This window comes from Cetorhinus maximus, chromosome 14 (assembly GCF_964194155.1).
Source record: "Cetorhinus maximus chromosome 14, sCetMax3.hap1.1, whole genome shotgun sequence".
Taxonomy (NCBI): domain Eukaryota; kingdom Metazoa; phylum Chordata; class Chondrichthyes; order Lamniformes; family Cetorhinidae; genus Cetorhinus; species Cetorhinus maximus.
Window position 1 is genome coordinate 34,011,540 of NC_135892.1, and position 15,471 is coordinate 34,027,010.

At 45.8% G+C, this 15,471-nt stretch overlaps 1 protein-coding gene across 1 annotated transcript in view; it reads right to left on the reverse strand.

Annotated features, from left to right (window-relative positions):
* impg1a (interphotoreceptor matrix proteoglycan 1a) overlaps positions 1-15,471 on the reverse strand; it is a 139,517-nt gene that overhangs the window by 46,410 nt on the left and 77,636 nt on the right. Inside the window, exons 8-9 of the mRNA XM_078557563.1 lie at positions 14,983-15,041; positions 4,013-4,269 (exon numbers count right to left, since the gene is read on the reverse strand). Of these exons, the coding sequence (XP_078413689.1) occupies positions 4,013-4,269; positions 14,983-15,041 (316 nt within the window). The remainder of the gene's footprint in view (positions 1-4,012; positions 4,270-14,982; positions 15,042-15,471) is intronic.

Below are 15,471 nucleotides of genomic sequence, written 5' to 3' on the forward strand. Positions count from 1 at the left end.
TTCTGAGATGGAAGCTCCAAGAGACAGAGATTTGAGAAGTTTCCTTGGTTTGAGCCAGTACGTGAGTTTTTTCATACCTCACATTTCAGAACACACAGCAAACCTATGAGAGTTGACGAGAAAAGATGTTGAGAGCCAATGGCCAGAATCACATGAGTGGAGTTTCAACAAACTCAAAGGGCAGGATTTTTACCTCATTAGGTGGGCGCGGAGGGTGGGCCCAGGAGCAGCCATGAAAGGAGGAGAGACCCTGACAACGGGGGCGAATCACCAGACCTAGGTTTTATCGTAGAAGAGTCTCCTATTTACAAATGAGCGAGAGGCAATGCCGTGCAGATCTACGCTTGTCCCGAGATCTGGTATATCACATATGCTACATTCTTCATGAAGACCCGATGCCACGTGGAGTTGGATAATATTCCCTGCCAGTGGCTTCAAAGATGACCACTGTACTCAATTTCTTTGCCTCTGGTTCTTTCCAAGGATCAACGGGTGACCTGTGCAGCATCTCTCAGTCCACAATACATCGATGCATAAAAGAGGTCACAGATGCCCTTTGCAGGAAGGCCCATCATTATGCCAGGCTGTAAGATTCACTGGCTTCGCTACCATCTCAGGCTTCCCTAGAGTGCAGGGTGCAATAGGCTGCACCCATGAGGCTATACGGGCTCCATGGCAGCAGGCCCTGATGTTTATAAACCGTAAGGGCTACCATTCCATCAACGAGTATCCACTGAAATGCTGGCTGATGACACTAGTATATTGCCCTCAGAGTCATTCTGAGGAAAAGTACAACGCTGCTCACCGCTCCACACGCTCCCTTACAGAGCAGATCATAGGGCTTCTGAAGATGTGTTTCAGATGCTTGGACTGCTCAGGTGCCTCACTCCAATACACTCCTGATATGGTTTCTGCAGCTTCGCAGTGTGTTGCACCCTTCGCAATCTGGCTATGCAAAGAGGTGAACCCCTGCCAGAGGGTGACCTAGAGGAGGATGAGAGCTCATTGGATGAAGATCCAGATGCCCAGGAACCTCAGGAGACTGCAGAGGGTCAGTATGAGCGTGATCACGCCATAGAGGAAGGAAGGTGTGGGAGACATACCCATGACACATTAACTACTGACAGGTTCTAGGAAGAGTAAAGACAAGTGAGGGAATATGGCCACATCTCTCCTAGCCCTCAAGCCATCTTGTTTCAACTCAGGGGATGTCCACCCACTTGCAGCGAGAACGAGTCCTGCATTCACACTTGCCTCATGAATCATGCCATGATCTTCGCTTTGGTCCATGGGGCCCTGTGAGTGAGCTCACTCTGGGAACTGAGAGCCCACTTAGGAACAAGAGCGATGTGAGAGAAGACTTGAAGTCTTCGCCGTCGTCTAATGATGCAAACACTGCTGTGGCTAAGATGTGGACATGCCTAGAGATCTCCTCCTGTGCATGTCTTTTTTTCTGCCATTAACACTGAGGAGATACAAATGCCGCTAGATTATCAATGCTGATGAGCTGCCCTCACTCAATGGTGTTCTTTGAGGAAGGAAGGTTAGAAACGCTTACATCACACATTTCTAATAAAGACTTAAACACACCTCCCAAACATCACACAAGGGTAGCGGATACTAGTTCGACTGAGGTTGACATCACAGGAATGTGAATCTCACAGTGGGACACTATCACTCAGTGGGAGGAAGGCTAAACCTTGAAATAAGAGGATTCCAAAGTACAAAATCACAACTCCTTCAGTTGCCCAAATCATTCACATAACCATCAAATATATTCACAAAAGTGCATTTTCTTTACAAATATAGCGACCCATGAACCAAAAGGGACATCAATTTTCTTAACTTTCCTAACTCTACTGCTACACCTGGGTGCAGCCCCGACCTCTACAGCAGAGGTGGAGGCAGCATGCTGACTGCTACATCCTGATGTCAGTGGTGATCTTGGAGGACGTCCTCTGGTGGCCCGCGGCCTGGAGGGCCCAGCCTGATAAGTGCATCTGCTCAGGGGCAGAAGTGCCCTTGACGGCCTGAGAAGCTGGAGTGGATGGGGTCACAGGCAGAGGGGGCTGCGAGTGGCTGCACAGCCTTGGAGTGTCCTGAGAGGAGGTCCCCGGTGTGTCCGGCTGATGCTCATCCTCCTGGAAGGGGGTCAAGGTGCTTCGTCCCCATGTCAGCTACATCCTGATGGTGGCCACCAGGGTGTGTGGCCGTGGAGTTCAGGGCCGAGCCCAAATCCAGCAAGACCTGCAGGACCAAGGTCTCCATGATGGTTGCCAGTCTTCCCATGGTGACCGAGGTGTTTGCATGTCGGAGCCATGGCATCAGACAGAACATGGACAGACTCCTCCATCGTTCGCTCTAGTCTGCTGTGTGACTGTTGAACCTCTGCCTGATGTTCCACAGCCTGTCGTTGCATCTTCAGCATAAATTTGGCGGCCGCTTCCAAAGGCTCATCATCTGACTCGGACTGAGTGGGTGGCTGGTCTCCAGCAGACCTCCGAGTGCCAGAGACCTGGGCTGTCCCTGCCTCCGACTGCTGCAGGGACGTGTCAGTGAGGTGTTCTCTAGAAAGTGAGCCCGAGCCTAATCTACAGCTGTGCCCCACCGACATGTGTGTCTCTGAGCTGGTGGAGGGTGCGTGTGAGCGCCATGACAGTTCTTCCAGAGCTTTCTCTTTAGATGAAGTCTGTCAGCTCGCACTGGTGCTGGGCTAGCTTGGGGACCTCGATCTGCTGGTGCCTAGAAAATAGAAAATAGAGTTCCAGTTAATGAGCGTGAGCTAGATAAGACTGCATGTGACTCACTGTGAATGTCAGGATTTGATGAAGTGCTGGAGCTGCGATCTGTACTAGGTTGGTGGGAGAGGCTGATCTCCCCTTCCCCAAAGGAGTAACTCCTGTCCTCCCCAGCCAGCTTGGCTGAAGCCCCCTCAAACTCAGTGAGGGCAAGGATGTCAGCCGTCTCTCCCCCAGTCTGCACTCTCTCGTGCCTGTTGTGCGCCAGTTTGGCCTGTATGAAGAAGAAGAAGCATGTGATGAGAAGGGGTGGAGCAGAGGTTGGATGAGATGCATGTCCCCTGTGTGTGGTGAGCCCTCCCCCGAAGTGCCAGAGGATGGACTGTGGGCAACATGATAGATGGGATGGTGGTGATGTGAAAGTCTCGGTGAGAGAATGAGTGTTGACATGTGTTCCCCGCTAATGGTTGTGTGAGATCCCTGAAGAGAGTGGTCGTTTGAGTGCATGGTGCTATGATGAGAGTTTGATATTGGAGGGAGTTAAAGGATGACTTACCCTGGCAGAGCGGATGAGATCATTCATCCTCTTCCTGCATTGATGGCAGTTCAGGTGCGGGTGCCAGCCGCGCTGACTGCTCCGCTAAAGTGTCCTAGGCCGGAGAGGTGAGGCTGCCGTGCCTGGGATAGAGCACTTGCCTGTGCACCTGCGCCCCTCTGATTAAGGCCTGGAGGGCCTGGGGCATGAAGCAGGGTGCTGCTTCCTGTTTAGGCTCACTGCCTTCGCCTTCCGGCAGCCAGGCATCATCTTTGGTGGGCTGGGAAGAGTGAGATCGTGTGTTGGACTGGCCTTTAAACATGGTGCCCGGACCTTCGAACCTGCCAGCTGACGGCAGGTGGACAAATCAGCTCCGGACCCGCCTGGTGATTCGGAGCAATATGCATCTCTGCATAATTAATGAGGCTCCAAGAGCAGAATCGGGCGTGAATTCCCGTCATTACGGACAGCGGGCTGGGTGCTGCCAAAACCTCATGCCACAGCACTTAGCGTCACTATGGGAAAATTCCACCCATTGTGTCACCAACTGAGAACAGTGACAAAGTCAGTATATGGCTAAACATGTACTTGCTGACATGCCTCAGCAAAGTCAAGTACTCTTCCTAAAACTACACAGAGCTTTAGAAAATTGATCTTGATCAGGCTAATTGCTATCAGTGACAATATGAGATGAAGCCAGCTAAGAATGGTTACCTGTTTAAATTAGACATCAGATTACCTTGAGCAAACCGAAGTGAACTTAGATCCATTGAGAAAGAAGTGTCATTGAGCAGTGCCATGGCAACCATGTCCTGAAATCTGGAGACTGTTATGGCGGCTGCTGGTTTCCCCAGGATCTCTCTTTGTGGTTCAAACAACATGTCCCCATTCTCGACTTTATTGGAGCCGATGTTTAGCACGTCGTTCCGAATGTCACTCAGTGTGGCAGACCTCTTGTCAAAGATTGCAGCAAAGTGAATCACATGACTGTCCACACTGAAAGAAAAATAATTCATGATGAGATGTGTTTGATTAATACCTTATTGCAGAAAAAACATGTTTAGTTTAGTTTACAGACTGTGGGGCCTAATATGGTTGGAATATTGGGAGGCCAGGATTTTGCCAACATGTGGAACTGGGCTGGTTTTTGACATGAGCTTTTTGATTACATTAATTTGACAGTTAGGCCCTGAACTGTACTAATCACATACTTAACACTGTGCAACACTGTGCTTCTGGTATTTGTAAGAACCTTTCTTTCTTTATTTTCTTTCTCTCCTCTTTCTTTCTCCCTTCATCTCACTCTCATTCTTTCTCTTTTTCTTAATAGGTTGTAAAGTGCCTTAAGTCATGTTGAATTTGTTAAAGGTGGTCTATCGATACAAGTTCTTTGTTATTCAGAAATCTGAATGTGCCAGTGCTTTGTTAAGTGGGAAGGTGAATTACCAGCATCTAATGTAGTTAGTTCTGTTGAAGAGTCATACCGACTCAAAACGTTAACTGTGTTCCTCTCTGCAGATGCTGTCAGACCTGCTGAGTTTTTCCAGGTATTTTTATTTTTGTTTTGGATTTCCAGCATTCGCAGTTTTAATGTAGATACTGCTGGATTACTTACGACAAATGTCAAGATAAGAATAAAATCAAAATACTGAGGATGCTGGAAATCTGAAACAAAAATAAAAATAGCTGGAAAAACTCAGCAGGTCTGACAGCATCTGCGGAGAGGAACACAGTTAACGTTTCGAGTCCGTATGACTCTTCATCAGAACAAAAGAAATATAGAAATGTGGTGAAATATAAGCTGGTTGAGGGGGGTGGGACAGGTAGAGCTGCATAGAGGGCCAGTGATAGGTGGAGGCAAAGAAGAGATTGCCAAAGATGCCATGGACAAAAGGACAAACAGGTGTTGATGGTGGTGATATTAGCTGAGGAATGTGCTAATGGTGACATTAAGGGTAGAAAGCAGGACGAGCAAGTAACAGATAGCCCTAGTGGGTGTGGGGTGGGGGGGAAGGGATCGAAATAGGCTAAAAGGTGGAGATGAAACAATGGATGGGAATACATTTAAAAATAATGGAAATAGGTGGGAAAAGAAAAATATATTTAAAAAATATAAATAATTAGAAAAAGGGGGGTCAGAAAGGGGGTGGGGATGGAGGAGAGAGTTCATGATCTGAAGTTGTTGAACTCAATATTAAGTCCGGCAGGCTGTAAAGTGCCTAGTCGGAAGATGAGATGCTGTTCCTCCAGTTTGCGTTGAGATTTACTGGGACAATGCAGCAGGCCAAGGACAGACATGTGGGCATGAGAGCAGGGTGGAGTGTTGAAATGGCAAGCGACAGGGAGGTCTGGGTCATGCTTGCGGACAGACCAAAGGTGTTCTGCAAAGCGGTCACCCAGTCTGCGTTTGGTCTCTCCAATGTAGAGGAGACCGCATTGAGAGCAGCGAATGCAGTAGACTAAATTGAGGGAAGTGCAAGTGAAATGCTGCTTCACTTGAAAGGAGTGTTTGGGCCCTTGGGCGGTGAGGAGGGGGGGAATAAAGGGGCAGGTGTTGCACCTTCTGTGGTTGCATGGAAAGGTGCCATGGGAGGGGTTTGAGGTGTAGGGGGTGATGGAGGAGTGGACCAGGGAGTCCCAGAGGGAACGATCCCTGTGGAATGCTGCCGGAGGGGTGAAGGGAAGATGTGCTTGGTGTTGGCATCATGCTGGAGTTGGCGGAAATGACGGAGGATGATCCTTTGAATGCGGAGGCTGGTGGGGTGATAAGTGAGGACAAGGGGGACCCTATCATGTTTCTAGGAGTGAGAGGAAGGTGTGAGGGTGATGCGCAGGAGATGGGCCGGACACAGTTGAGGGCCCTGTCAACCATCGTGGGTGGAAAACCTCGGTTAAGGAAGAAGGATGACATGTCAGAGGAATGATTTTGGAAAGTGGCATCATCAGAACAGATGTGACGGAGGCGAAGGAACTGAGAGAATGGGATGGAGTCCTTACAGGAAGCGGGGTGTGAGGAGCTGTAGTCGAGGTAGCTGTGGGAGTTAGTAGGCTTGTAATGAATGTTAGAGGACAGTCTATCACCAGAAATTGAGACAGAGAGGTCAAGGTAGGGAAGGGAAGTGTCAGTAATGGACCATGTGAAAATGATGGAGGGGTGGAAATTGGAAGCAAAATTAATAAATTTTTCCAGGTCCAGATGAGAGCATGAAGCAGCACCGAAGCAATCACCGATGTACCGGAGAAAGAGTTGTGGGAGGGAGCCTGAGTAGGACTGGAACAAGGAATGTTCCACATACCCCATAAAGAGACAGGCATAACTGGGGCCCTTGCGGGTACGCATAGCCACACCTTTTATTTGGAGGAAGTGAGACAAGTTTAATGAGAAATTGTTCAGTGTGAGAACAAGTTCAGCCAGACGGAGGAGAGTAGTGGTGGATGGGGATTGTTCGGGCCTTTGTTCGAGGAAGAAGCGGAGAGCCATCAGACCATCCCGGTGGGGGATGGAGGTGTAGAGGGATTGGACGTCCATGATGAAGAGGAGGCAGTTGGGGCCAGGGAACTGGAAATTGTTGATATGATGTAAGGTGTCAGAGGAATTGCGGATGTAGGTGGGAAGAGACTGGACAAGAGGAGAGAGAATGAAGTCAAGATAGCAAGAAATGAGTTCCGTGGGGCAGGAACAGGCTGACATGATCGGTCTGCCGGGACAGTTCTATTTGTGGATTTTGGGTAGGAGGTAGAAGCGGGCCGTCCGAGGTTGGGAGACTATCAGGTTGGAAGCTGTGGAGGGAAGATCTCCAGAGGAGATGCTGTCAGTGACAGTCCTGGAAACAAGGTTTTGATGTTCAGTGGTGGGGTCATGGTCCAGGGGGAGGTAGGAGGAAGTATCTGTGAGTTGACGCTCAGCCTCTGCGAGGTAGAGGTCAGTCCGCCAGACAACAACAGCACCACCCTTGTCAGCGGGTTTGATGACAAAGTCATGGTTGGACCTGAGAGAATGGAGTGCAGCAAGTTCAGAGAGAGACAGAGTGGGTGAGAGGAGCAGAGAAATTGAGATGACTGATGTCACGCCGACAGTTCTCAATGAAAAGATCAAGAGAAGGTAAGAATCCAGAGGGAGGGGTCCAGGTGGAGGGAGAATATTGGAGGTGGGTAAAAGGATCTGTTGATCGGGGAGAGGACTCCTGCCCAAAGAAGTGAGCACGGAGACGAAAGCAGCGGATGAAGAGTTCAGCATCATGCCGAGCCCGAAATTCATTGAGATGAGGGCGTAAGGGTATGAAACTGAGTCCTTTGCTGAGCACTGAACATTCAGCATCAGAGAGGGGAAGGTCAGGGGGTATAGTGAATACACGGCCGGGGCTGGGATAGGAAGATGGGATGGGGTCAGAGGGGCAGGCAGGGGTGGAGGGCCCTGGATGGGCGTTGGTGTCAATGAGAGCTTGGAGCTTGTGGTCCTTTGCACCTGAAAGAAAGAGACAAAGTTTCTTGTTGAGGCGTCGGATGAGATGAAGAATAAAATGAAACTGGGGGCAAGGACAGCTTAGAGATACGGTGAGTCGGTGCTGCTGCAGGGAGAGGTCGAGTGTGTTCATATGGCGATGCCATGATGCCTTTAACGAATATTACTTCTCCCTCTCCAAAGAAAAGCATGTTGACTTTTCATGGAGACCCTTTAAAAAGAATGTTGCCATGAAAGCAGATGTTTAAGAAACTACGTACTACTTGAGTAGACTTAACGGCATGGATTTTGCAATTAGCAGTGAAGTGAGGGTAATAAAAACAGAAACTGCTGGGAAAACTCAGCAGGTCTGGCAGCATCCGTGGGGAGGCAGTAGCTCTGAAGAAGAGTCATACGGACTCGAAACGTTAACTCCGTTTCTCTCTCCACAGATGCTGCCAGGCCAGTTGAGATTTTTCAGCATTTTCTGTTTTTATTTCAGATTTCCAGCATCCGCAATATTTTGCTTTTTATCTTAGTGAAGCGAGGGTGCACGTTGCTGACCTCAAAGAAAACTGTCCACAAAGATCAGTGAGCTCTGTGGCATGGATTTCACCTTTCCTCATTTTCTTTTAATTCTGGTACCAGCTATTAGGATTTTTAATATTCTGAGACATTTATTACAATGAACAGTGCTTTATTGAATGTGCACACAGAACACAGATACAAGCATGGAGTCCTGCAGTGAAGAATATGTTTCTCTCAATATCGCACCCCATCCCCCCCAACACAGCAGCACTCCCAGAGTACAAAAGTTCATATGACTAAAGTTTTTACCTAGACATATCATTACATCACCCTCCCACTTTTGAGTAAAGAACAATGAATGTCACTAACAAACCTACTGTGTCATAAATAAGGGCTTTTAAACTAGTCACCAGCTAGAAAGTAACATTAACATTTTCACTTTTTTAACATCTCACATGAACTTCCTAATCAACCGTTAACTAATACAAAAGTCTACTTCTCTCTTTAAGGCAACCGGGTAGACTGCTGGTGAGGATTATCCTGCCTCGAGGAGCTAGCTACATGTTAGCTAGGTCAGGTTTCATAGAAAACTGGTGTGCTACAGAGACTAACAATCCGACCTCTAGATATGATTCTCTGTGGGCTCTGGGAGTTGTCAGTTCCGGACATGTCTGTAACACCTCCAGCATCTGGTGGATCTGTGGCATGTCACTAGCTGGTGAAACTTCAGAGCTGGCATCTTCAAAGTCTTCCACATTTGAAGCTTGTCCCCTAATAAGTTTGAGATGGCGTCTGTTCCAGCGGAAGATCTCCTTCTCCGATTGGATTAGGTAGGATCTTGGAGTGTGTCAGCTGGCTGCAGTAACGTTGCTTTGGTAATCCAAGCTCACTCTTCATCCAGCTTCACTGTAACCTCTTCACTAGGATATAGGTTGGGCAGCTTTTTAACAGAATGTCGTTTGTTGTAGAAGTGTCTGAAGTGTGCTTTAGCTGAGTCGTCAGCTTTCCAGACTAACTTGAAGTCAGGCCATTTAGACAACAGGTTTCCTTCTTATGTGGGAGTGCTAGTTCTGAGCTGTTTGCCAAGCATGAGCTGTGCTGGGCTAAATCTGGTTGCTTGCAATGGAATAGCTCTGTAGCTCAACAGGGCTAGAAATGGGTCATCCTGAAGCAGAATCTTCTTGGCGGCCTGGACAGCTTGTTTCGCTTCCCCATTGGTCTGTGGATAATACTGGCTGGTTGTTAAATGTTGAAAGTTGTACACTCTGGCAAACTCAGCAAATCCCTTGCCTGTGAGCTGGGGCACATTGTTGGTGATAACCAGCGAGCGAAGATATTCTTCAGTCTGGAAATCACAGTGTCACTAACCATGTTTGGTAAGTAAGTGATTTGGTAAGTAAGGTATCTGGAGAAGTTATCGATGACAACTAGGTAGTATCGCTTCGTATATATCAGCTCCTGCTCTCTTCCAAGGTCTTTCTGGCAGTGGTTGGTCATCAGTGACCCCCTTTGTTAGGTGGGTTTGACTATTTGACAAACTGTCCATGTTCCCACCCTAGTTTCTATGTCTTTCCTGATATCAGGCAACCACACACTCAGTTTGGCTCTTTCACGACACTTGGTAGTGCAACTGTTCCAAAATCTCATTGGGATGGTTATTCAGTTGCCATGCAGCAGAAGTCCTCTTGACTCTGGGAGTCTTTCTGGTTAAAATAAGCCTTCACATTCTTTGGCACTTTAGCTGCATATCTTGGCCATCCAGACCTGACATAGTGGATCACAGTCTGCAGGTCAGAGTCTGTACTTGTCAGTTGCTTCACTAATTCTAGTTTACTTTTGGACATTGGTTGTGCAGAATGTGCTGCATCCTCATACATGTCAATCTCCTCATTCAAGTCAACCACATTAAGTTGGACAGCAGGTAGAACATGTCTTCACAGCATGTCTGCCACGACAAGCATCTTCTCAGGCGCATGTTCTGCTTGTGGGTTGTATCTCATCATCTGCATTAAAGTCATTGACAACACAACGGTACACAGTCTAAGTCTCTGCTATTAATCAAAAGGAGGAGAGGTTTATGATCTCTGTGGAGTGTGAATGTATCTAGGCCATAAAGATACTTAGAAAACTCACGCGCTCGAACAGCTGCTAAGCACTCCTTTCTAAATTGTGCATACCCCATTTCTGCGTGTGTCAGGGTTCTGGAGCAATAAACAACAGGTTTCAACTCTGCAGTAGGATTTCACCGAGGCCATAGCTGCTTGCATCAGCACTGACAACAGTAGGCTTTGTACTGTCATAGAAGGCTAACACATGAGCCTCTGAAATCAGGTCTTTTACCTTCACAAAGGCTTGCTCTTGTGCTGGCATCCAGTTCCAGCGTGCAGTGCAGTCAAGGGTCTTGGGACATCAGAAAGGTTGGGTATGAACCTTCCATGGTAATGTATCATGCCTAGGATCCTGCACAATTCTGAGACTAGCTTTGGGAAGATGTCATTGAGCATTGCAAGGATGTATTTTTCTCTCAATACTGCCTTGTTAAGTCTTTTGAGAGCAACGCAGATCTTAATCGATCCATTTTTCTTTGGCACTGGTATCATCAGGGCATACCAATCAGTTGACTCTTTGATCTCTTCAATGACACCACAATCAACCATACATTCCAATTCTTTTCTGACTTTGGGGAGCATCAGCAGTGAAATTCTCCATGCACTTGGAATACTGTAGGGCACTGCACCTTCTTTAAAGGCTGATCTTAATTTGTGTGATCTTAAGCAGGCCAATTTCTCCAAAGGTGTCACAGTGGACTTGTCAACTTGCTGAACTAAGCCCATTGTTGTGGCCACATCAGGTCCCAGCAAATTATTCACTGGCGCCCAATTAATCACATATACAGTAAACTTGTATTGTCTCGCTTTATACTGTGTTTTTGCAAGGAATTTCCCCCGGCATTGCAGTTTCCCTCCTGGACAGTTAAAAGTGACATTAGTGTCATTGGGGTGTGGGGAGTCTTAAAGGCAAAGTATGTTTTGTCAGAAATTAAACCAGTGTCTGCTCCAGTATCTATTTTGAAACTCTCAACTGTTCCTTGAATCGGAAGGTCTACTCTCCAAGGCTGGCTATTATCATTTACGTGCGTGATGGAGCCAAGGAAAAGATATTTGTCGTCTTTATTTCTCACATCGCCTGCAGTTACTTCGTCGACCACACGGGTATGACAAACCACAGCAAAATGCCTACTTTCTAGCAGCTGTAGCATTCAGCATACCTTGCCGAGCATGTACTCTGCTACAACATGTACATTTCAAGCTATTCGCAGCTGTGAATGTCTGGCCTTGCTTGTGAAATGTGCTCACATCATCCCGTTTCAAATCTGTGTTTTTCTTAGTATGCTCCTTTCTCTTCCCCTTTTTCATCCACTGAGCCCCTGTTCATTTATCAACTTTCTGGAACACTTCACATAATGCATTGCTAGTCATTTCTTCTTGCATCTCCAATTTTCTCTTTTCTGACTGACGTGCTAGCTGTATAGCTTTCTCCAGTGTCAAGTCAGGCTGTAACTGTAGCTTTTGGGACATTTCTTTATCGGTCGTGCTGATCATGGGTCTGTCCTGGATATTTTCCTTTCTCTTTTCCCCAAATTTGCATGTTTCTGCTAGCTCATTCAAGCTCCTGCTATACTCTTCTATTGATTGACCCTCTTTTTGCACTCTTTGGTGAAAGTTAGCTCTTTTACGAATGACGTTACGTCTGGGTGCAAAATATGCAGTCAGTTTCTCGAGCACTTTGTCAAAATCATTTTCCTCATCCGCCTCAAACGAGAACATTTTAACGACTTCCTCTGCCTCCTTCCCCAGCACATAAATTAGTGTGCATACCTGGACTTCACCAGGCTCCTTGCTCAGCTTGGTAGTGATCCTGTACCGGTGAAAGCGCTGCTTCTATTCAGGCCACTGCTCTGGGTGGCTGAAGTCGAAATTGTCTGTCGAGCTGAATTTTGCCAAGCTGCTGTGTCCCTTTCTTTTTAGTGTTGGTATTCGCGTGTAGTTTGTCCTCCGTAAGTAGTTACACTTAGCTGACGTTTACTTCTGACACCATATTAGGATTTGTACCTAGTCGTAATATTCGGAGGCGTTTATTACAATGAACAGCGCTTTATTGAATGTACACACAGAATACAAACACGGGCAAACATGGGTACCTGCAGTGAAGGATGTATCTCACACAATATCACACCCCCCTCCCCACACACAGCAACACTCCCTGAGTACAAAAGTTCCTATGACTAAAGTTCTTGCCTAGACATATCATTACACCAGCTACAAGGGATCTCCAGCATTTGGCAACAGTGATGTCATCAATCAGGCTAAGCAACCAATCACATTGAAGAATTCTCACTTACAGCAGGAAGTAACAGGTGAGTTTTATCATTTGCTTTTTATAATTTAACCGGAAGTGAAATAAATGGTTGGGACATCCAAATCGGGTTAAGGTAAAAGCTGAAATATCATAAACAATCTTTAAAAAAATAATTTGTATTACTTTAAAAATCTGGAATTTTTTGCTTGGAATAGGGAATTTTGACATTCCACAAATCTGAAGTCAGTTTATTAGGGCCAAGCTGTTTGTTTAGCAGTAAGTTTGAATTAGGTTGCTGTTTCAAAATGCAGCTACAGTTGAATCAAAAAGCACAACCTTTTGCAGAGGCTTTTATAGCAATAATAATTGCATAAAAAGTGCAATTTCATGTCAATTCAGTGATATCTAATTGATCTCCATCTGTGAGGACTTTAACAATGCACCATTGGAGAAGCGAGGAATCACTCAGATTTTAGTAATGGAGAAACAATCAGCGTTCACTGTCATTACAATTGTGACACTGACAGCAACTTATTGATTTCCAGGTTTAACTGCACGCACACAGGTGCTAGAAGTTGCTGTCAGTGTCACAATTGTAATAACAGCTTCTCCGTTACAGAAAACGCAAAATCTGAGTGAATATTGAAAAATGGTCAGCTCACTGCCATTCTAATTTTCAGGTCAGGTTAATAGGAAATACTCAGTGGTGTAAAATGAAGCACCTTTGTATCACTTCTTTTAATTATATTAATCTGGAGACTATTTCCTTATTAACATTAAAATAACACCCTCAGAATGGAAGTGAACTTCAGCCAATGGTGTAAAATGGATAATATCGGATTCAATGTGTCAGGAGAGGTATCGGCCAACCTAATTGCACTATTGGAAAGTGTTTAAATTAGCCCCACTGATCAATGTTTTTACCACCCCAGTTTCAGTCATTGTTTTCAGCCTGCAATCAGTTCTGATTTCAACACGTTGGGGATGTTTTGGACAAGAAAGGCCCTCAATAGACAATGTACTTTGCAGCCACGAACAGGAGTTCTGGAAGTTGTGTTACCTGCCTGGTGCCAGGGTTAAGGATATTTTCTAGTGGCTGGAGAAGAATTTGGAATGGGAGGGAAAGGATGCAGTTGTGACCCATGTAGAAACCAACGACATAGATAGAATGAGAAATGAGGTCCTGCTGAGGGAGTTTGAGGAAATAGGGTCCTAATTAATAAGTAGAAAGGTAAGGGTCTCTGGATGACTACTTGAATCATGCACAAATTGGCATAAAATCAGGCAGATAATTGAAGAGCTGAATGTTTGGCTTAAAGAGTGATATGGGAGACAAAGTTTTCAATTCATGGGGAACTAACATCAGTATTGGGGAACGAGAGAACTCTTCCATTGAAACTCATTCCATTTGAACAGGGTTGGGAACAGCCTCCTGGCAAATTGAATAACTAGGGCTGTAGTAAGACTTGGGTCTGTTGCAGATGTCAGCAGTGACTCACTTGGAAGCCTGAGTCCCTTGAGGAGCTGCTGCTTCATTATGTCGTGGAAGCTGATCCAGTCTCTCCTGTGCTGTGGCATGATTTCCTATTTGTAGTTCAATTGAGTTCCACATGACAGTTCTACATTCTTCATGTTAAAGACTCTTCATAAGTTGGAGGAAATCTGTAATTATTGATGGTCTGCAAAGTCTCCTTTGTTTGGAAGTGAGATGAAATTGGAATCATCCTGGCTCCAGTTCAGTAGGACAATATTATCAAATGTAGCCACAGGAGAGGCAGTGGCATAGTGGTATTGTCACTGGGGACTGCTATTCCAGAGACCCAGGGTAATGCTCTAGGGACATAAGTTCAAATCCCACCATTGGCAGATGGTGAAATTTGAATTAAAAAAAACCTGGAATTAAAAAGTCTGATGATGACCATGAAACCACTGCCAATTGCCATAAAAATCCATCTGGTTCACCAAAGTCCTTTAGGGAAGGAAATCTGCCAGTCTTACATGTGACTCCAGACCCACAGCAATGTGCTTGACTCTGAAATGCGCTCTGAACAAGGGAAATTAGGAATGGGCAATAAATGCTGGCCTAGCCAGTGACACCCACATCTCAGGAATGAATAAAAAATAGCTGTGTGTGACTGGTCATGTTTACTGGATCCCTCATGAGGATTATTTGTACTCATCTCACACTGGCCAGGACAGAGACTTCCTTGCACTGAGCTTTTTATGAGAAAAACTTTGCGATAAATTGAGTATTTCCGATATGTTTATTTTGGAACATTTGGTAAGACTACACTAAAGGTGTGTGACAAGGAGCTGTCATTGATCTTGTGCATGTTGACTGTTACAGCTGTTCACATTGACAAATTCTTTAGTTTACCTACCTGAAACCTAATACCTGAATGTCTTTGAATCCTGGGAGGATTTCAAAAAGATTCTGCATCTGGAAAGGAAATAATATATTGAATCATCAAATTGGATCATATGGGAAGCAACAAAGCATGCGCACCATTGATGCTGATTGTGCTATTTTGCAGTATTCTGCAACTTCTGTATTGCACCCAGTTCAAGATGCTAAGATAGCATGTGATCATGTTAAAGTGTGTGTCATATAAAATCACAAGTACTGACCGAGGTACAGTTAAGATAGGTTTAGTGGGGCTGGGTTGGAAGATTCATAGCAAACATACTATCGTGCCTTACTCCAGTAGAAGCAAGCCATCATAACTGAAACAAGTTGAAACTCTGACCCCAAATTCTCAATGCATAATATTACATTGTTACACAATAGTTACTGCACTGAAATAGCACATTCAGCCCAACAGGTCTATGCCACCCCACAAGCTTTCTGAGTTCTGTACCTTCTTATTGCG